Raw genomic sequence first — 23,578 nt, 5'->3', positions numbered from 1 at the left:
AATAAAGTTTGGCAGATGCTTTCTCATCAAATAGTGATCAAACAGTATAAGCTGCTGTTAATATAAGATTTTCTCCAATAGTGTGTTTACCAGTTTTAGCAATTTTTAAGCTTCTAAAACTTTTTTTTTTTTTTTTTTGTTAATAAAAGTTTTCAAGAATTGTTTGTTATTTTTCAGCTCAATATATAAAATATATTTCTTTATAAAATAATGTATAGATTTGTTTTTGTAAATGTTCATGGTTTGATTCAAGATGCCTTTTAAGAAGAGATGGCTTCATGCAGTGGTTGGATAACAATTCAGAACAAATTAGGCATTGAGGTTTAGGTTCATTTTCATCTCCATACCAAGTGAACCCAAATTGCAAATAGCTACCATCGTATTTTCTAGTAATAATTTTTGCATTTTTTTAGATGAATTGCTACTAATACTATGTACTTGCATTTCCATTTTTGATTTGTTTTCCTGTGCACTGTTATCAGCTTCGCACTTAAGCTTTTCTAGCCATATTTCCATTTTGAAAAAGATTTTTCCTGTAAAAATAAGAAAAAATTAATTTCAGAATTCAATAAAACAATTTTAATCACATGAAAGAACTAACTTTTCTTCTTATCTTGTCTTTTTAAAAACATACATCGGCTGAATTTAATACTCGTAGGACATTGTGGCAAGAACAGGTAGGTTGCTGTTGCTACACACGGAGCAGCGGCCAAAGTCTTACGAACACACAGCATGCACAATTGACATGTGACAATTAGAAGTTCCCAGGCAATATCTTCTGAGATCTCAACAAACCATTTCATATTTGTTGAATCCACCAAATCTGTGAAGTATGATTGCTGTGCACAGTAGCATAGCCAGGATTTTTTGTCAGCAGGTACATTCACAAAAAAAGGCGGCAATTTTTAATGTTAAAAAGCGCCACAATACCAGATTTCGGCAGGTACATTGTACCTGCTGACCCTACCCTGGCTACGCCACTTGCTTTGGAGATAACCCCCTCCCACTTAGTATTTGTTGGAAGAGGTGGAGTAGTGGGTCGATTATGTATACACTACATTTTTACCATGAATAACGGGAACTGGTCCGGCCCGATTGTTACTTTACTGGGGAGCGAGTTAATAGCTTTCTGCACAGCGAAACAAAGAGGACCCATGCTTTTGGAGAAACATGATAAACGGAAGTAGGGATAACAATTTTATCGTCTCCAATTCTGGGAATGTTTGTTGCAATGAATCTTATGACTAAATTTTCACCAGAAAACTTAATCAAAACATTGTAATGACAGAAATTAGAAGCTAAATGAAAGGAATTGATGTGACAATAAATTACATGAGTAGGCATGCAGAACACTGATTATGGTGATTGGCGTAGACCATTACTAAATCCTCAATGCTGTACAGTAACTTACTAAAGCAACAATGTTGTGTAAGAGAGAGTTTTCCAGGAAGGAATAGAAAACAATGTGAGATAAGACTCGGTCGTGATTTTAAGGTTTCCGAGAAATATATAGCAATCCGCTCGGAGGTTGAACAAACAAAATATTTGAAAATCAACATGATTTGTGAACTTCTGTTCGATTGAAAAATGATAAGTAAAACATGTAATTATTAACCTTTAGAAGGAGAAATTTTTAATGTTTTATTTTTCATAATTTCATAAATTTAAAAAACTCAACTGTCCATAATTCTTGTATCACAAAATATTTTTCCCACGTACCACCATTGAAAAACGATGGTTTAGAGCATTATTGAAATGCTGTGTCCCATGGTTGTTTTGGATGTCATTGTCCTTGTTGTTCTTCAATTTAGTTCACAAATGCAGCAACTCAAAAGCACATTCTGCCAAAAAATAGACATGGTCATCTCACAAGCTGTGTATACTTTAGTGATTCCAAAATCATTTTTTCTTATTTCAGTGCAGTGTTATATGAGTAGAATATAATTTCATAAAAATTATTGAAATTTTGGTTTGCTTTTATCGTATTTTGCATGTTTCATGAATTACATTCAGGCTCAGCCAGACATATGCCATGCAACCTAGATAAGAAATTTAATAACAAGTTGATTAATGTGTGTTAACAACATGCTGGGATTCATGGATTTCATTTCCATTGCAGGCTGGTGGGCATCTCCTTGTTACCAGAGAGATGATGTGAAGAAGTGTGCGATTCTTTTTCCTCCTGCTGGCAGATCACTGGACTCGACATCCTGCAGGTATGTAACAGTCCCCCCCCCCCAATTATTGCAATTGTAATGAAAGAAACAGAGATCAGAAATAGTATCCTTATAATGTGTAGGAAAATCTTAATGAAATGTAACCTTTTTTTTGTTTTCTTGCAAGGTCATATGTTAGTTTTCGAGACTGTGTGTCAACTCTTGTGGATAGCAAGTGCAGTGGAAATGATAGCAGCCTTTTGATATCTTATTTGATAGAAAAGGGTCAAGAAAAAGCTTGGAGATGCCCAAGAGATCCAGAGGTATCTTTTGTAGCTAGTGCACCATTAGCAGCTGACCAACCCTATGGACGTGAGTAAGCTTGTTAATTTTCTTTTTTGAATCATTTTTCTTTGAGAATGTGCACCTATGGTTATACTGTGTTAACCAGTAAGTCACGATTGTAGTGTAGACCATCCTATCAGAAATCCTTTGCTGGAATGGAAGCAGGGTTGTCACCCGAAGGGCAAGTGCTTTGAAGGTTGACAGAGGTGGCCAATATACATTTCCATTTTAACGCTTTAAAGATAAGTGATATTTACAAACTATTTTGCATATCATGATATGATGCTCAGTGTGGGCTACAAATCCAATACAAAACATACAAATCTACAAAAGTGTTTCTCAGTGTTTTTTGAGCCAAGATCACTAATATAGGGTCACTGGCCATTTCATGTCATGAAATGCTAATATAACCTATATATTTTATGCCATATTTTCCATACTTGTCTGCAGTAACTTAATTTAATTTCATATGCTGCTAAAGGATGTGTGTGTGGGGGGGGGGGTCATTCATGTTTAGGGAATATAAGTACAGTGGTACCTTGGTTTGCGAGCATAATTCGTTCCGGAAACGTGCTCGTAATCCAAAGCACTCGTATATCAAAGCGAATTTCCCCATAAGAAATAATGGAAACCCAGATGATTTGTTCCAAAACTCAAAAATATTCATATACTGTAAAAATGATTAATACAAAATACATACCTTTTTATATTTTTAATATTTAAATTTAATATACATAAAGCAATCGAATTTATTAATTATTGGGTAGGACGACTTTCACTGTCTCTAACGGAATCACTGCTATCTGTTGATTTTTTCTTTTTGTGCGACTTTAACAAGGAATCTTTCCAATGACACTTGCTTTTGCCTCCTTTTGAGTTCACGGAAATCAGATTCATCGCTCGCACTATTACAAAACGAGGAGGCACGCTTGATACACATAAACAAAGCTGCGCGCGTGTAGCAACTGAATAAACAACACCATAAAGGCAGAGATACACTATTAACACCTCACATTTTACTAAAGCACATTTCTAGGGGTTACTACCATAAAACAATAAAAACAATTTCCAGTTGCGTTCCTGCTAGTGGAATCTGTTATAAACTGGTAGTAAACTCGATCTAATTGCATTTGCGGTTATACCGATAGCTGGAATTGTTGGTTTTTACGTTATTATGGTGAAATGTGTTTCCCCTTCACTGATATAAAAAACCATAAATACATTTTCAAAATCTTCTCTTCATTCCTATCGGGTTGCGTTCGGTTGGGGTGATTCTGCGTTCGACTGCCATTTCTTGTAAACACAAAGGCTAATTGTGCATAAGCGAATTCGGTTCGTGTTATATAAGATATCGTTCCCCTATTTATAAATCGTGTATGATCGAATTCGTGTAGTGTAAACACGTGTTATACGAGGACTGACTGTACTCGTATTGCAAGACCTCGCTCGTTTATCAAGTTAAAATTTATTAAAAATTTTTGCTCGTCTTGCAAAACACTCGCATACCAAGTTACTCGTAATCCAAGGTACCACTGTATTCCCTAAACATAAATTCATGTTTATGTCTGATAAGTAAATCCCTATTTTTAACGTTACTGCTTCGTTGAATTTTATAAGGTATAGTTAACAATTTAGTGAAAGAATGGTTACATTATCTCCTTTAATTTAGAAGCACTGTCTTTAAAAATAGTAATTTACTTATCAGACACCCAGTTTCTTAAACACAAATGAAAATTGTAAATGTATTTTACCTTTAAACAGGCTGAATAATCAGCTCAACCAAGAAGTGGACACTGAAATTTCAGGATCGTTCTTTATTGTTAAGTCTACCATATACAATGGAACTTCTCTATTACGAACTTCTATTTAACGAATTTCTCTATATTATGAATTTTTGCAGAAAATATTGCACCTTGAAACGAAATTAATGTAAAATTAACCCCATATAACGAAGTGTTAGTCTCTCTATAACGAATTTTTAAAAAAATTAGTAAAAGCATTTTTGAAGATTTCCAAGCATTTACTGCTAAACAGCCGCTCAAATACAGGGTGATTCACTACCAGTGCGACAAACTTGCAGGAGGTGTAGAGAACACAAAGACGAATCGGAATCACATAGCATTGCAGGGTCCGAAATGCCTTCGTCATGCGGTAGAGGACGTTGAATGGGAGGTCACGTGAACAGCGATCCCGCTGGAAGTCAGCACTTGCAAACCGTTTCTGTTGAAGAAACCAAGTAGCAAAAGTCCTCCGGAGTGGATAATCTGCAGGCTCCAATGATTGGACGCATTGCAGATGGTACAAACTCATTTGGTTTGTTGACAGTATCCTCCATACAGTGGATTGGGAAATACCCAATCGTTGGCCTATCGCTTGAGTACTCGTACTCTGATTGCCTTCTGCAAGACGTAGGACATTCTCCTCATTGTCTGGCGTCCTCGTCGTTCGCTCTCGATTCATGGTACCTCTCGTGAAACAACCAGTCTCATGTAACCTTCTGTGCACACGTGCGAAAATCGTATGATGAGGAGCACGCCTGTGCGGGAAACGTTCCTGGTACAAGCGCAGAGCGGCACGCCCATTACAGTCCGCAGCTCCATACGTGAGGTGCATGTCGGCCAGTTCAATGTTTGAATACTCGTCCATCCTACTGCCTCGGGAACCGGTTTGCAAGTGCTGACTTCCAGTGGGATCGCTGTTCACGCGACCTCCATTTCAACGTCCTCTACCGCATGACGAAGGCATTTCGGACCCTGCAATGCTATGTGATTCCGATTCGTTTTTGTGCCCCCTACACCTCCTGCAAGTTTGTCGCACTGGTAGTGAATCACCCTGTATACTGCCTCCTTCCTTCTGAAATTGCGCATTAGCATCTGGAATTAAATAATCATCCTTTTAGTGAACACTTGTGGCCATTGATGCTCGTAGGAGGGTCTTTGTTTTATTTTTGTTACAGTTATTAAACCAAATGGGTTTTTATAAGTGGTCGTAAACTTTACAATAAATAGGGTAGATTTGTAAATTGATGTTGGCTCAGGGGAAAACGAAATTCGCTGCGGTAAACTTTAGCATGCTGCGGCGGCAATACATAGAATGCCACCATAGTCGGTTTTTAGTAACGCCTTCTGAGTGACATTCGCTTCTCACCTCAACTGTACCATGGACCTTCATGTCAATCATTATATGATATGTCCGTTCTCGTCTAACTGGACTCCCAGTACATGGTTTTCATGAATTTTTTTTTTTTTTTTTTTAAATTTTGTTCGTCATCAATCACAGGCTATATGCTCTTGTATTTTTTTTCTTAAAAGTAACATACAGCATACATTAATCATAAATTTTCTTTCGTGTATATATGAATGAAAGCAGAATAAAAGAAATTCACAAAGTCGTATATGTCTTCAAAGTGATTAATAGGAAAGGTCACGTGATACTGTTGAATTGGCAGGCGAACGTCATTGAGTAGGCGGTACCAACAATTCACTATATGGCCAGCGCAGCAAAGTTTGCGGTGTATGTATCGGCAAGAGCTGCAGTCCAGTAATTTTCACAATTTCGATAACAATGCCGAAGAGAAAGTGTTTAAGTGTTAATGATAAAGCAAAGATTGTTATGATATTGGCCAGGGTTTTAAGAAAAAACATGTTGCGGAGAAATGTGGCATACCTGCAAGCAGTTTATCTATGATTTTAAAAAAATCGAGAATCAATTTTAAATGCAATTGAAGGAGGAGCAGACAAGAAGCGAATTAAGTTGTGTATCTACGAAGATGTTGATAAAGCTGTTCTAAAATGGGTGCAAATGATACGTGAAAAGAATATCCCAATATCGGGCCTAATAATTAAGCAACAAGCTCTGAAATTTGCACAGTCCCTTGGACATACAGAATTTAATGCAAGTACTGGGTGGCTAGATAAATTTAAGAAGCACCACAGAATTGTGGAAAAGGTTATTTGTGGAGAAAGTTTTAATGTAGGCAAAGAAGATTGCAACAGTTGGAGGAAGATACCTTAAAGATTTTGGAAGAATATGAACCTAAGGATGTTTTTAATGCTAACGAAATGGGTTTATTCTCTAAATGTTTACCGAATAGAACACTTGCTTGTTCTATTTGGTAAACATAAATGTTTTGGCAGAAAGCAAAGAAAGAATCACTGTGCTAGTTGGGGCAAATATGACAGGAAGTGAAAAATTAAGACTTTTAGTCATAGGAAAAACAAAAAATCCAAGATGTTTTAGAGGCACAAAATCTTCGGAAGTTGACTACACCTTTAATAAAAAAAGCATGGATGACAAGTGATATCTTTGAAGACTGGATATTAAAACTAGACAGGCGTATAACAAAAGAAAAATCGTGTTGGTAACTGACAACTTCCAGCACATCCTGCCAGTAAACTTAAGTGTGAAGTTGTTGTTTTTACCACCAAACATAACGTCAGAACTCCACCCAATGGACCAAGGCATTATTAAAAATTTTAAATTTCATTATCAAAAGAGAATAATAATGAAGATTGTCAATGTGTTTATCAGAAAATAGAAACTTGGAGGTTACAATTAACCTTAGAGATTGCATCTCTGAACTGGCAAAAGTTTGGACAAATGATGTCACTGAATACACTATTCAAAATTGTTTTTCGAAAGCAGGATTTGCATTGAATACAGAAGTCGAACAACGACTGGACGAACAAGATAAATTGCCCCTTTCACAACTGAAAAACTTTTGGACATTATTAGAATCGTCCGGAAACATTGAAAAATGAAATAACAGTGGATAGTTATGTTTATGTAGATCACAGCAGAACATCCAAATGAAGATGAAATACTGCTGTGAACAGTGTTAGATGCGACCATGATCACGAAGAAATTAACGATGACGCTGAAGACGTATCAGAACAACCCATAGAAAAGCCAACTCACAAAGAAACGATTAACGCTTTTAAAACGGTTCGTATGGGTCTACAGTTTTGTGAAAATGTTCCTGATAATGTTTTTAATGCTCTGAACAAATTTGAGGTTTTCTTTGAGAATCAGACAATTTTTTAATTGTACTGTGCTGTGCAAACAAAAATTACAGATTTTTTTTTAATTTGTGATACTTACCGGCAAAAATTGAGTAAACGTAATTTAAATAAGTATGTTTTTGAAATAAAATACATTAAAAATAAATGTAGATTCGTTTTCATTTTATAATTAGATAACAGTTTCTTATAAAAAAAGATATTCTCTGTATGAAATTTTTCTATAACGAATTTTTTCGCTGGATCTATCGAATTCGTTATAGGGAAGTTCAACTGTATATATTTTTTCCTGATACCAATCCTTCTCTTGGTATAATAATGTTCTAATTAATAAGGTCTTGAAATTAAATTATTTACATGCCGAGTCACAGCCAGGGCTTATCAATTAATAGGCATGAAGGATGATTTAAAAAATATTGAGCTAATTTTACTACACAGTGTAGAATGATTATTAATTAAAAACTATATGTATATACTTGAAAACCTATTGATATTCATAACTAAAATTTTGTCTCTGCAGGTCATCAGTAATTTCTGAAAATCACCATCAAATTTGAACTAGAATAACATAATTACATGGAAAATAATGAACAAACCAAATGCCAATGCAAAATCTGTGTCCCTCTGAACAAAACACCATCAGAAACAAACACAGTGGATCTTGATGCCCAGATCCTTTGTGTTTAGATGGCATAAGTGGTGTAAAGATGGGAGAGCCATCCCTGGATGGTCAACAACATCAGTAACTGATGATAATTTGTAGGGCATCTATCAAGACAGACAAATTACAATCAGAAAACTTTAAAGGCTTGGGTATTAGTTATGGAAGTGCACAAGGCATTTTGTGCTTGCTTTTCCTTACTTCTGAACAAAGGCAGGTTTAAGTTGCTGTTTTTACCTGAAAACGCTGATCAATTCATTAAAGCAGAATAATCACTGGAGAGGTTTGGATCCAACACTGATTTTAAAGCAATGTTATGTTCACAGGGCATATCTGCTTAGCAGCCCTTGTGCCATTAAACAACAAACCAACAACAGTGCATATCTGCACTCTCAAAAAAGGCACTTCCTCTGAGCTAGAAAATGCTAGAAAATTTATGTTCATCACTGTTTGATGTGAAAGGCATTGTGTACTCCTATGGAAAAACTACTGTCTGGGCAATATTATAATGAAGTTCTATAAAAAAAAAAAAAAAAAAAAAAAAGAAAGAAAGAAATTAAATTAGAAAGTGGGCTGAAAAAGCCCTGATTTGAAAACACCTGGAATGGCACTGTACAAGTGAGCATGCATAGCCTCAGTTATTAATGAAACACTACATGAGTTAAACATTAATGCAATTCCTCACTCTCTGTAGGCTAGACTTTGCCTCCTTGTGATAAAGAGGCAAAGTTATTTGTTATTCTCATCTAATAAATGTCATTTGGAGAAATCTTAAACCTCTGAATTATATTTCAAAAAATGGATGTAGGGTGGGGCATGTGTATTTAACCAGATGGGGTGTAAACTTAAAAGCAATAAAACATTTCATATTTTTAATGTCTCAAAGTTTTTAAAAAAATTCTCTTCATAATGGCTCTTGTACTAAAAAAAAAAAAAAAAAATCAGAGAGATGAATCTTATTTGAACTTCACTTTCTACTGCTGAAGTCAAGTCTGACAGGCAGGACGTGAGTCCCATGGAGTTTTGGCTTTGCTGGCTAAACGTGAAAAGTTTTGAAAAAGTGCTGCTGACATGTTTTCTGCCAGGCAGCATATGAGAGTCGAGATGAGTGACTCATGAAAAAGCAACAAAAATTTATCATTATTGATTTCTCTTGTTTATTTTTGTTTGATATTTTGTAATTGAGTGTAGCAAATAATAACTAATAAAACACTTTTTTCATTTCAGTAAAAAATTTATATTTTTTATAGTTAAAACAAAGCATAGTGTTTCATAAAGTGATTTTCATAGCTTCAAGCTGTAAACTCTATTCAGTGTAGGAAATTGTTTTACAAAAATAATTTATTACCAAATTTAAATGGAGAAGTTATAGTTCTTTTATGATTGTAAATATGTGGAATGTTTAGCCAGTATCTGTAACTCAAGATACTGGCTAAACAAGTAAGTGAGCTCTACTTGACTACTAATTTTTACTGACAATCTTTCACTTTTGAAGTTTCTGACAGCTGTATCGGTATAGCAAGTGAGACAGAAACATGTTTTGAGATAATGCAACGTAAGCAGAGACATGCTTTACAACTGAATGAAGAAGAAAAGAAACAAGACACTTGTTGGTAATTATCAAACTTGTATTAAACCTTATTTTTCATATGACTAATTATATAAAGTTCTCTCATTTCCAGTTATTTGCTAGGAAAAAAAAAGTCCTTTCACGAGTTCTAGTGCCTTCTCATGTTTTACACATCTCCACATTTAATAAGATTGATACCTGGTCATTTTGTAGAGCAGTATCTTTATTGGTTGTGCCATGTTAATTCCTGATAGCAAGATTCTTCCTTAGAAGAATTAACACAGTTTAATGAACAGATGTCTGTATCTGCAAATGCCATCCATAAAAATATACATTCCGCTCATGAAACTAAGGAATAATTTTATGTGATGAATCTCTCCATAGAGATATCAAGCACTGTTTCTTTGAACTCTCTGAGCTGCTCTGCTGTCTCTTTCACACTGGAAGACAAAATTTGTAAAACAAGTGCAACCACTCTTCCATTTATATCTTGTGTAATATTTTTGAGGAAGAATTTCACATTTTTATATGGGTGAAAAGGTATTACCATTTTGCAGCAGCACAGCTTTTAACTTTGCACTGGTAATGCTGAAGTTGTAATTAAATTATGTAGTAATTAAAGAAGGTGGCACTAAATCTGACAGGTGTAAACTTTAATTTCTGGAACAAGTTTATGGGTTTTCGAATTATGCTTGGACTGAACCAATATTTTGTCCATTATTAATGGATTGCAATACTAGTTTATATGCATTTTTTTTAGTTTTCTAAGAAGAAATGGTGTTTTTTTTTTTTTACACCTTTTATTTTCAAAAAAATATAAAAAAGCCATTTAGCTGCATCTGTTTTCCAGCTTAAAACCCATAGAATTTAAATATGCACATAAGCATATTTTTTGTTTAATTATATTATAAATAGTTCAAATTTTAAAGCATACATATATACAGCCAGGCCTCACATAACCTGAGTTCGATTAATGTGTTTTTTTAGTTGCCGCTATTTGAAAAAATTATACCACTTTTCACGATGCAAATTTCCAGTTAACATATATTTTTTTTTTTTATGCGATAGTTGAAAAAGATTTGAATCGCACGTTAAGCTTACCACGCATCAGACGGGCAATAAACAAACGTTTGCCTGCTTGAAGCCTATGTGTTCCATCGGAAGAAGATGTGTTACTTGTTTGTCTCCCGCTAATAAAGTCAATGCAGACTTGCATTTAGAAATTCAAATTTTTAAATGCAAGTGAAATCTTTCGCTTGCATTTAAAACTCACTGCGATATGAAAACTTTCATATTGCAGAGAACCTCAAACAAAAGGGAAACACTGCGAACGCTGTGTTTCCCTCGAAAATTTAAAATATTCCACGGTGCACAGTTTGGGAACCGCTGTTTTATGCAATAAACATTTAATTCTATAATTTTTTTTTCATCATCTTTTATTTTTTTTCATTATCTTTTATCATTATCAGTTAAAAAATTATTTAAAAGGTATTTTAAATTCTTTACGGACATTCCAGAAGGTCAAGAATCAATTATAATATTTCCTATTGATTATTATATTCAATTAACGCATTTCCGTTTTGCACGATGCGCTGGCGGGACGAATTAATCGCATTAATCGAGGCCAGCCTGTATTAGATACTGTTATTTATATTAATTTTCAAAGTTCTTCAAAATTTATTTTAAATTTGGCACACTGTGTGAAGCATGTGAAATTTGAATATTATGACCTTGAGTAAGTATCAGCTTCCAAGTATGTATTATTCGAAATACATAATTTACAGCTGCCAAACAATTGTAGCTATTGAAAGAATTTAAGATTTTGGCGCCTCCGTAGCCCAGAATCTTCATTGATTGCATCAGGGCTTGGGAGCTTCAGACCTGGAAGCTTTTGGTCGGGTCTGGGGCTCCTGGGCATGGACCACTTAAGTGGTTTTTTTTTTTTTTTTTGTTCGGCTGTTGTTCAGTTCTTGGGTTTGGGCGGCCCAAGGCTGGACAGCTGGCACTCAACAGTCTAGCACTCTCTCTGTTGAGTGTTTAATTGCGCTTTGGCGCTTCAGCTTTTAAAGACAGAACCAGGTCCGGCTCCACGTGCCAGGGACGGGCATCAGATTGCAGTTGAAGAGTTCAGCTGCTTTCTGATGGCAAAGTGACCTGACATAAACAACATACTACACTCACAAACATCTCACTTATATTTACTTTTATTCTTTCCTATTCAAAATTTCTTGTTTATACACTTAACTTAGCTTAGATTATGAACTTAACTTAAATTTTTTTTTTTTTTTTTCCCCTTTACTTCTCTTTTCAAAAATATGTTTTGTCTTCTTATTTCTTAGCTATCTTTTTATTTATCAGGTCCACTTTACAGATTTTCTGTTTTAAATGATTTAGGTGGAGATGGGCATTTGCCTGGGAACCACCCTGAACCAGTACACACACACACACACACACACACACACACACACACACACACACACACACACACACACACACACGTAGCCAGGTGGGCATAGTGCGTAGCACATGCTTCTTGATTAGACCAGGGTTCGAGCCCGTAACCACCAAATACGGAGGATGCAGAAGGTCAGGGAATGACCACTGCATATCCCCAGTCTGGATAAAGGGGAGGGTTGGCGTCAGGAAGGGCATCCAGCCGTAAAAATTGCATGCCAAAACAATAAAAACGCTGACCTCATATATAATGGGAAAAAGCGAGGACAAGAAAAAAAAAAATTTAAGTTTTTGACAGGAGATCTCATTTTCTGTTATAACAATTGATAATCGGTAGATAAAGTTATTTGTAAATAACTCGAATTGGAAACCACTTAATTCTAAGCTTTGTTGTAGTCAGGTTTTCCTACACTAACTACAAGTTAAAAATATAACAAATATGGTGGGCTATACATGCTGGGCAAGTTCATGAGATAGATATTAATTTTTTGAAGACTAAATGCACAAGGCATAATATGTTATGAGTTGAAATTAACTATATAATATCAGTGTAAATACACCATAGTTTACCTATAAATTTAACTACATTAGTAATGGCATCGTTTGATTATATTTCATATTGTTGCTCCCTTCACAATGAGATACCAGGTATTGCACTACTTCGAATAAATAATGCTTCTCTAGTAGAGGAGACTACTGTTATTTATTCTCAGTGGGCATCACCACCCAGATGCATTTTGGAGCTTGTTCGCTCACTAATCAGTGGGCAGGCAGGTACCCTGATAATGCCGACATGCCATCGCGGTTGTGAAGTTAATTCCACAATATGAGAGATGCCAAATGGTGAAGATAATGATAATATTTTGAAGACTAAACCCATAACATATTATGTATTATGCACAAGGCATAATGTGTTATGGGTTGAAATTAACTATATAATATCAGTGTAAATACACTATAGTTTACCCATAAATTTTACCTAAGTAGTGTAATGGCATCGTTTGATTATATCTCATATTGTGGCTCCCTTCACAACGAGATACCAGGTATTGCACTACTTTGAATAAAGAATGCTTCTCTGGTGGGCACCACCAGAGAAGTGTTATGCCTTGTGTATTTATTCTTCAAAATATTATCAGTCTTCACCTTTTGGCATTTCTCATATTGTGGAAGTAACTTTTCCACTGTGATGGCATGTCTGCATTATCAGGATACCTGCCTGCCAGTAGTCTCCTCTACTAGAGAAGCATTATTTATTCGAAGTAGTGCAATACCTGGTATCTCGTTGTGAAGGGAGCCACAATATGAGATATAATCAAACAATGCTGTTACACTACTTAGGTAGTTAAATTTATGGGTAAGATAAACTATGGTGTATTTACACCAATATTATATATATATACTATACTAATTAAATGTTTATTTTAAAAGGTACAGAAAAAAAAAAAAATCTGATCTATATATAACAGCACAGGGTTGGACTCCATTCTGACGAATCTATATAAACCTCCATATTAGAGTTGTTTGTCATCGATATTGCAACAAAAAATGAGATCTCCTGTGATAGAGAAAAACTTATTCTTTTGGTGGCTAAAATATCCAGATATGGTTGTGAGAGCAAGTTCCATCCCCCTAATTTGGTACCCGAGAGGTCAGATTAACTCGTAGGATTCAAGTCTCAGATTAGGTCATTTGCTTTCACTGGAGTAATCAAATGAAGACAACTTTTTTGGGATGGCAGATAATCTTGGTCCTCATTGAATTCATTTGTTCATCTTAAAGTCAACTATGAAAAAGCAGAGGTATTAGAACGTTATCAGAATTACTGGCCACATTGCAGGCAGATGTTGAATCTTACTATTAAATGGGAAAGCTTTGTTAAAACAAAAGTAGCAGTTGTCAAAGCGATTTTTGCTCATGCCATATTGCTGGCATATACACTGATGAGCCAAAACATTATGACCACCTACCTAATATGATGTTGGTCCTCCACGTGCAGCCAAAACAACTCGTACCGGGACGCCACAAGATTTCTAAATGTGTCTTGTGGTATCTGGTACCAACATGTAACCAGCAGATCCTTTAACTCCTGTAAGGTCCGTGGTTAAGACACCGTAAATCAGAGTTGCTGTTCCAACACAAACCACAGATGCTCGATGGAATTGATGTCTGGGGAATTTGGAGGCCAGGGCAATACCTGGAAGTCTTCCTCATGTTCCGCAAACCAGTCTAGAACAATCTGGGCGGTGTGGCATGGCGCATTATCCTACTGAAAGACTGCACCGCCAGAGGGAAAGACCGTTGCCATGAAAGGGTGTATGTGGTCAGCAATGATGTTTAGGTAGTTGGTAGACGTCAGAGTTCCCGGTACGTGGATAACTGAATCTAGGGTAACCCAGCAGAACATAGCCCAAAGTATGATACCGGCTTGTTTTCATCCCACGGTGCATCCAGGCACCATCACCTCCCCAAGAAAACGATGCACACATACCTGGCTGTCCACATGATGCAACAGGAAACGTGATTCATCGGATCAGATGACCTTCTTCCAATCACTCCAGGTCCAGTTTCGATGCTCGTGTGCCCATTGTAGGCACTGTCTCCAGTGAACCGTGGTTGGCATGGGCATTCAGAGCTGCCTGCAGCTACGCAACCCCATTTTTCACCAGGGTTCAATGTACTGTGTGTTGTGACATATTACTTGTGTCACCAGCATTCCAATTACCGGCGCATTGTGCCACAGTTGCCCTTTTGCTGCCATGTAACACCCGGGAGAGCCTTCGAGCATCGATGAGCCGTGCCATGGTCATCCACCTTGCTGGCGGTTCGTGGGTTACCCCTCCTCTGACCACTTTCGGTAGATACCACGGCTGACCATGAGCATCCCACCAGCTGTGCCATTTCGGATATGCTCTGACCCAGTCGTCTGGCCATTACAATTTGCCTTTTGTCAAACTATCTTAAGTCCACTGCCTTTCCCATCTGAAGAACAAGAGTAACACTGATTAACGGAGCTCAGTATCAGGTGTTTTTTATACTGTGTCCCGACCCATGCCATAGTTCACCTGCAGTTGCTTCGATTTACATGACGACTTGCTGGTCATAATGTTTTGGTTCATCGGTGTATCATAATTTTTCTATTTGATCATCCTTGAATGTGTGGGATACCAAGATTTATCTTGATCTCCTATTTTGCAGCCAAAATATCAATCGTAAGCTTTTTTGATATAGAAGGAATTACTCTTGTACTTGTTCAGTTACCATCTGTCATGAACAACTGACTTCAAGATGTATATTAATTTCACATGTAATGTAATTGTCTAACCATTACATTTCATGTGCAGTGTGTACACAGTAGCAAATGTTACCTAGAGCCATTTGCCATTCTTCAAGAAAATGAAATTTTCAAATTATTTCAATCCCTCACGTAGTTAGTTTTATTATTAAATAGGTATTTTTCAGAAATATTTTGAAGTTGTTTTTGTCATCAGGAATAAATGCACCTATTCCTCTCTCCCACCCAAACCCCCCCCTTCATTTTGTTTATTCCCTCCAGCAAATTGTCTAACCTACCCACTTCCACAACACTTGGTGAAAGTTGATTCCCACAATCAGTGTCTTTTTCGGCTGAATACAAGTTTCCATACATCTATTCACTAACAATCCTTTTTCAACTTAAATTTACACCTTATATGTTTCATCTCAGAGAGAGAGAGTAAAGATACCACACTTGTAAAGCCTTATTATATTTCTATTAGATCATCTTGTAGATGCGTAGTTTGCAGAGATTGCAATTTACAGAATCCTAGTCTTTCCTTATAAGAATATCCTTTGTGTCCCCCACCTCCAATCAGTCTTGTTGCTGTTCTCTGCATCCATTCCATTAAATTTACATCTTTCTAAGATGAGGTTTCCCAACTTATATGCAGTATTCCTGATGTGTTCCAACCATCTGGAATACTGCTACATGTTCTAATCATGTGTTCATACTCATGTAATGACAGAATGCCATGAGTTGTTTTTACAGCCTGTTTGCACTGCTGAAGAATTATGTTGGACTGTACCTCTAACTCCTAGATCTTACTCATACTCCACCTTCAAGTTTGGTACAACCCAAATGCAGCATTTGCTTTCAACATTTATTACTGTTGAACTGAAGTTGCCATTTTTTAGCCCATTCACATTTAGCCCTTGATTACTGTAATTAATCACTGTGTCCACCTTTGTATCACAGCAAACTTTATCAAACTTAAACTACCTGTATTCATATTATTAATATTAAAAAACAGTAAGGGGGCCCAATACCAAACCACTATGCTACCCCACTCATCACATTTGCTGCTTAAAGAGTGATATATGGCTAAACAAGAAGCATTAAGCAAAAGTATTGTAAAGAAAGTCAGGGACATTGCAATGTTAAAAAAAAAGTTATGAAAACTAAGGTTAACAGTTCATTATATGTGCATTAGCACTAAACTGTTGTGGAGTTAAGGACTAAAGATGTTTGTTAAGTTAATCTCATCAAGGCAAGACAAAATAGTCAGTGCTAAAGTTGCAAAGGGCCAGCAGGTTCAAGTATGCAAAATTTCTAGGTTGGACTCCTTGTTTTATTTTCACTCAGATAAGATAAAGTTAAAGCCATACATACACTTTATTTATAAAGATTGACTGCAAAGTTCACAATTATTTGAATTCCTTGGTAGGGCAATTAGAGAAGCAGTTCAAGTGGGGGAACTCAGTCCTGTTAAAGTGTGTGTATTGCTAGCTTAATTGAAATACACTAAAGGGATGAAATACATAACGAATAACAATTCATAATTATTATTATTATGCACCCCAGTGCATATGCCGTATTACAAATCACACGACTACTCATTGCCGTGCGGCCCCTAGGGTTGTCTAGTGAAAATTCAATCAATTATGATGTGGAGAGCATAGTGTATGTGTCGAATTCTTATTTAGCTTACTTAATATTAATAACTGGACAGTACTTATACATTAATTTAATACCCTTTGATTTAAAATGAATACTACGAAAAAGAGTAAAACGTATCATTTTCATCAAGAGTGGGAACTAGAATACTTTTCTGTAATGATAAAAGAAAAATGTTGTTTGATTTGCAATGCTTCCGTGGCTATACGCAAAAAAAGGAAATTTAGAAAGGCACTTCAATGCACTCTATGGTAATACCAATTGGATTTTCCGCCTAATAGTGACCTTGGAAATAATAAATTAAAATAACTTAAATCCAAATTATTCGCATAACAAAATTTATTTGTGCACCTAACTTACAATCTACAGCAGTAAATGTAGCATCATTTAGAGTGAGTCATCGTCTTGCAAAAAAATGCAGACCATTTTCTGATGGTCAGTTCATCAGATGCATTTTTAAGAATAACAGATTCTCTTTTTGAAAATTTTAAGAACAAAAATGAAATTAAAAGTGCTCTTCAAGATCTGTAATTATCTCCAAATACTGTGATGTGACACATTGAAAAAATGTGAGCAAACAACTGAGTGCTCATATTGCTAATTGTGTGTCCTTTTCTTTTCAACTGGATGAATCTACAGACATCAGTGATACAGCTCAATTGTTCATTTTTATTCGTATAGTTCCCATGATTCTGCCATGATACAACTGCTCTGTATGGTTCCGCTAAAAGAAAGAACTAGAGGTCTTGATATATTTAATGCATTCAAAAATTTTATTGAAAAAATTAAATTACCACTATTTAAGCTCGTATCAGTAACAGATGGAGCTAAAGCAATAATGGGGCATCTTAATGGATTCATCGCATTGTGTCAAAAGGATAATGAATTCCCAGATTTTTTGAGTTACCACAGTATTATCTATCCACCAACACATGTTAGCCAACAAAAGATTAAATACTAAAAGTATTATGGACATAGCTTTCAAAATCGTGAATTCCATCAGGGGACAATCTCTTCAAAGGAGACTTTTCAAAATGCAATTCAATGAAAATGAACCAGATCTGATATTACATACAGATGTGGGGTGGCTGAGTCAGAGTAAGTTTCTACAGAGATTTCAAAATTTGCTGAATGAAATTTAAAATATTTGTTGGTCAAAGGGGAGTTGATTATCAGCAGCTACAAAATACAGAGTGGTTGTGTGATTTGGTTTTTTTGGCAGATTTTATCAGTAAATTAATTGATCTGAATATGGAATTGCAAGGAAAAAATAAAAATGTGGGTGATGTGCATATAAATATCAATTTTTGGCAATGGCTAAGGATCTCAAAGAAAAAAAAATTCGATCATTTACAAAAGTATCCTGTTTTTGAATTTAATAGGGAGAAATATTTTTCTGAAATTGAGAAAGTTGTGGATGATTTTGAAACCAGATTCAGTGATTTTAAAACAATTAAAGGTTGTTCAATATATTTCTTATCCATTTAATGTCGACTTAGATATGAAACAAACTGCAGAAAAAAATTGCTGAGATTTTTCACACTGAGAAAACATTACTTGAAAATGAAATTATTACATTTCGAAACGATATCTTCCTAAAAGCCAGACCATCAGAAAAAGACTTTCGGAAATATGTTTTCTGAAAAATACCCAAATGTAAAAAAATTCAGTGAACTTTTGAATTCCTGTTTTGGTTCACATATCTATGTGAATCGGCCTTTTCATATTTGAAACAAACAAAGATGAAGAATTGCTGTACTCTTATGGACTTGCATACAGAAGATTCTTTACAATTGGCAGATGACACGAACACACTAACTTCACATAAATTAAAAATTTAAATATATATGAATTTAAAATAAGAATTTTGAATTGTATTTAATTTTAAAATTTATAAACAGCATTTTTCAATGTGTGTTGATTAACCTTTTTAATCATGTACAATGAAATTCTTGAGATGGTAGATCGCGGTACATTTTGAAAAAAAAAAAGTTGCCACCCTGGTTTAAAGGACACCTGTGAGGAGAGGCTTCAGATTGGATACAATGGCTAGATACCTAGTTACCAAGCTCATTGGTTCCATATGGACAAAAATCCCAATCAAGTGAATGCTTTTTGTCAATTTCTGAAGATTATTAAATTGAAGTCCATTAAAGCCAGAATTCATGCATATTACCCCAGGCTTCATTATACCCAGTTTGATTTAGTAGAAATTTGAGTGTGCTGTGTGGCACATTCAAAATTAAATCCCAGGAACATCTAACATGTTTAAAAATATAAACATTTAAATAAACTATAGTGGATTCCAGTTATTTGAGCCACCGGTTAATCGGGGCAGCTGCTTATTTGGGGAAATCCTAAAAAACAGAACCCAATCAAGAAAGTAGCCAGGATTTACTTTGCTTAATTGGGAAAACATTCTGTTTAATCGGGGCAGGAGACCGCAGCACTGGAGATTACCTTACGATTGTCTCCGACCGAACCATGTGGTTCGGTTGGATTTCTCAAGGTCACAACCATAAAACAATTAGCAGTCACCTGTTTATTGGGCTTTTCTGTTAGTGGAATCTATCATAAACGGATAGTAAACTCGATCTTATTGAATTTGTGATAATACTGACAGCTGGAATTCTGTGGGTTATTATGGTGAAATGTGTTTACACTTCCATGAAATCTTCAATCATATAAAAAAATTAATTTTCAGAATCTTCTCTTCATTCCTATTTTTAAAGCTTCATAACTTGTTACTCCATTCTCACTTGTGCATATCGTGTTACTTGCAATTTGTGTGTGCCCCATGTTCTTTGTTATTGATTGCTTATCTTTTTACTGTTTTAAATTTTAACCCCCACCCACAAATGTCAGTGAACAGAAATGTCAGCTAGTTAGTATTATTACGACTAGTTATTACAATACATATTAATTATTCTGATTTTCACGTATCATTTAATATTTTAATTGGTAAGGCAATAAAGGGTAAATTTGTGCTTAATATACTTTACTTTTATAGCTTGTGGATAATATTCCTCCTATTATCGCTGTTTAATAGAATTAAAATTCGATTCACAAACGTGATCACAATGACCGGTGCTTGCTACACATCATATAATGAACGGTACTTTACTATGGTGAGTCCATCGTAACTTGATTTGATTGTTCAGTGAATCAGTTGTAAAGCGGGGGTCCATTGTATTTTTAACTATTTACGTGAAATTTAAGTGAAACTTTGGATAATTGGGGCAGCTGCTGAATTGGGCCAAAATGCACTAGTCCCGATGTGTCCCAAATAACTGGAATCAACCGTATTTGGGATTGGGGGGGGGGGGACACACAAAAATCCTTCAGCCAGAAGTTAGATTAGTGATTCTGCATAGCTGATTGCAGAATCATTGATCTTGAATCTTTAGTTTCAAGTGAGAGCTTACTTGAAAAGAGGACAAATTGAGTGATCATGTTTCTTACACTGAATTAAAATGAAATGTGATTTTATTTTAATTCTAATTTTAAATATTGGAAATTTAATAATTATCATGCCTTTTGATTGATCATTATTATCAATTTATAGATACTGATATTAATTGAATGGTCACTCTTAGATATGCTTTATCAAAGAACGAAACAAAAAAAAAAAAACTGATTTATTTCAGTTAAAAAGTAAAATAATAATATTAGATTATCCCTGCAAATATGAATGGGGCAGGAGACTGCAAAGTTATTATCCACAAATAATAAGATTTTCATGATTATTATCTCTGGATAAGCATGTGTTTATAAATTAATAAATACAATTTGACTGTCAATCACAGTCAAAGATAGACTTTTTCAGCCTAATAGCATTTTTTTTTTCAGAGGTCAGGAGTAAAATACAGTAAATGTTACTGTTCACACAGGAAAATTTTTAAAACAAAATCATTTTTAGATAAAATGCTGTTTTAAAACTTTATTATAATTTTAATATTTTTATTGTAGTGCCTTTGAAGAATATAGAACTTGCCTTCAGGATGTAGTAAACAATAAATGCGGAAATGATATGAAACACATAGTTGAAAGCATTTACAGTAAAGTATCAGCTCGAAAGGAAAGTCTCTGTAATGATGGGGATTATGAATGTTCAGCAGCAGACTCTCTTCATCTCATAGACATTTTATTTGTATTATTAATTTCTTCATTATTTATATGAAAGGAGTTGAAAAACATTCTGATGTGTATCCAAATATGAATTTTCTTGAAAGTAAATTATATTTCAGTATTCTATTTCTTTTTATGTAAATAAAAGAAACTATTAATTTGTGTCATGTTAACTGCACATACTTTATATGTAGATATGTATATTTTAATTTTTGTTAAAGATGATCTTAAATAAAATTATTTTAACTTAATTAAAATCTTAATGTTATTTGTAATCTGGTTGCTAAAATATGTCATTAATTATTTTGATGCAGAATTAGTGATTACTGTTAGATTTTTTTATGGTCAGTTTATCAATACAATCATCAATAAAGAAGATCAGAAGTCAAAGCTATATTTGAAAGGAATATCTAAAATTTATATGTAGTGCATTGTATATACCAAACAAGCCCATCTAATATCTGATAAGGTGAGAGTGTAACTATATAATAAAAAACATCTTAATATAAAGAAACAGATATATCACTGCAGGCAGAAGTGAAAGTGATTCGTGCAATGAGAATGAGCAGCAGCCTGGAAAGCAAGGTGTTGGGGATTTCAAGGACTAGTGGAAGTCATCATGGAAAACAAGCAAATACATGGACTACGTTTGGGTAACTAAGAATTAAAAAAAAAAAAAAAAAAAAAAAAAGTGCATGTATACTTGCAGGTACACCAGTGCTAGGAGTATAGTAAATAAAATTGATGAATTTGAAGTGCTGGTCAAGAAATCAAAGGTTGATTTTATTGGGATATCAGAGATGTGGTGTCACAGTTAAAAGGAATGCAAAATTGGAATTTGTAAAGTACAATGTGTACAGGAAGGGAATAGGGATTATGCTGTTAGTTAAGAAGCACATAAAATCTAATGCAGTGCATCCAGTTAACATGGGTGAATACTGTGATGTTGAGTCAGTTTGGTGTTGACGTAAGCACTGGAAACAAAAATGAGAGTGGGAGTGCATTATAGGCCAAATGTTTCTAATGAGTACAACAAACAACTGTGCAGAGAAATGGAGTGAGACATTAAATCAGAATGTCTTATAATGGGGGATTTTAACTTCCCAGATATTGACTGAAACTTGTGGGTTGCTGAAATCACTTGAACATTAGCAAGATCTTTGTGGATTTACTGGATGATTTTCTACAGCAACATGTTCAAGAGGCACCTAGAGGGAGTAATACTCTTGATCTGATTATCAGCAGTGATTCCTCATGCATTAAGAATCTGCAGATAAAGGAACCACTAGGTGGCAGTGACCACACTGTGCTAATGTTGGATTTACTTAAAGATTTAACTAACATCAAGGATGAAGGGAATGGTTTTTGCTTTCGTAAAAGTGACCGACAGTTTTTAAATTCTGTACGGTGGGACCAACTGATGATGTTACCAGCAGCAAATTCTAAATGGGAACAATTCAAGGAAGTAATCTCGGAAGCTACTAGGCTTTTTATCCCAACTAAGAAATTTTCCGGCATCCCCCTCTCCCCATACTTCTCCTTCAACCCATGCACAGTACTAAGTACTATAGGTTTTGATACCTTTCGTGTTTGGGGTTTTCATGAAAAAAAAAAAAAAAAAAAAAAATGGATGTCAGATGAACTAATAAGACTTGTGGTAGAGAAGAAAAATGCATGGGATACATAGAAATTATCAGGTGACACGGAAGACTGTGGTAGATATAAGCTAGTCTGTAATCAAGTCACAAAGCAAGTGAAGGCAGATTACACTAACGAACAAAAAATATTTTTTGTCATACCTCCGCAATGAAAATACAGTCTAACTTCCCTATAATGAATTCGATAAATCTAGTGAGAAATTTCGTTATACAGAGAATATCTTTTTTATTAAAAATTGTTATTAATTAGAAAATGAAAATGAATCTACATTTATTTTTAATGTGTTTTATTTTAAAAACACTTATTTAAATTACGTTTACACAATTTTCGCCAGTAAGTATCACAAATTAAAAAAATCTAATTTTCGTTTGCACAGTACAATTAAAAAATGTCTGATTCTCAAAGAAAACCTCACATTTGTTCAGAGCATTAAAAACTTTATCAGGAACATTTTCACAAAACTGTAGACCCATACGAACCATTTTAAAAGCGTTAATCATTTCTTTTCGAGTTGGCTTTTCTGCGGGTTGTTCTGATGCGTCTTCAGTGTCATCGTTAATTTCTTCGTGATCATGGTCGCGTCTAATGCTGTTCAGCAGTATTTCATCTTTGGATGTTCTGTTGTAGTCAGATCTTAATCAACATAAACATAAC

General features: G+C 34.9%; 1 protein-coding gene across 1 annotated transcript in view; it reads left to right on the top strand.

Moving 5' to 3' along the window:
• LOC150076524 (uncharacterized) overlaps nt 1-21,372 on the top strand; it is a 67,746-nt gene extending 46,374 nt beyond the window's left edge. The window contains exons 4-7 of the mRNA XM_090387075.1: nt 2,120-2,216; nt 2,344-2,528; nt 9,676-9,793; nt 21,107-21,372. Of these exons, the coding sequence (XP_090243201.1) occupies nt 2,120-2,216; nt 2,344-2,528; nt 9,676-9,793; nt 21,107-21,317 (611 nt within the window). The 3' untranslated portion in view covers nt 21,318-21,372. The remainder of the gene's footprint in view (nt 1-2,119; nt 2,217-2,343; nt 2,529-9,675; nt 9,794-21,106) is intronic.
• The last annotated feature ends 2,206 nt before the right edge of the window (nt 21,373-23,578 follow it).

This window comes from Mastigoproctus giganteus, chromosome 13 (assembly GCF_048544385.1).
Source record: "Mastigoproctus giganteus isolate SK-2022 chromosome 13, ASM4854438v1, whole genome shotgun sequence".
NCBI lineage: Eukaryota > Metazoa > Arthropoda > Arachnida > Uropygi > Thelyphonidae > Mastigoproctus > Mastigoproctus giganteus.
Note: the sequence above shows the minus strand (reverse complement) of the source record. Positions and strands in the feature narration are given on the sequence as shown.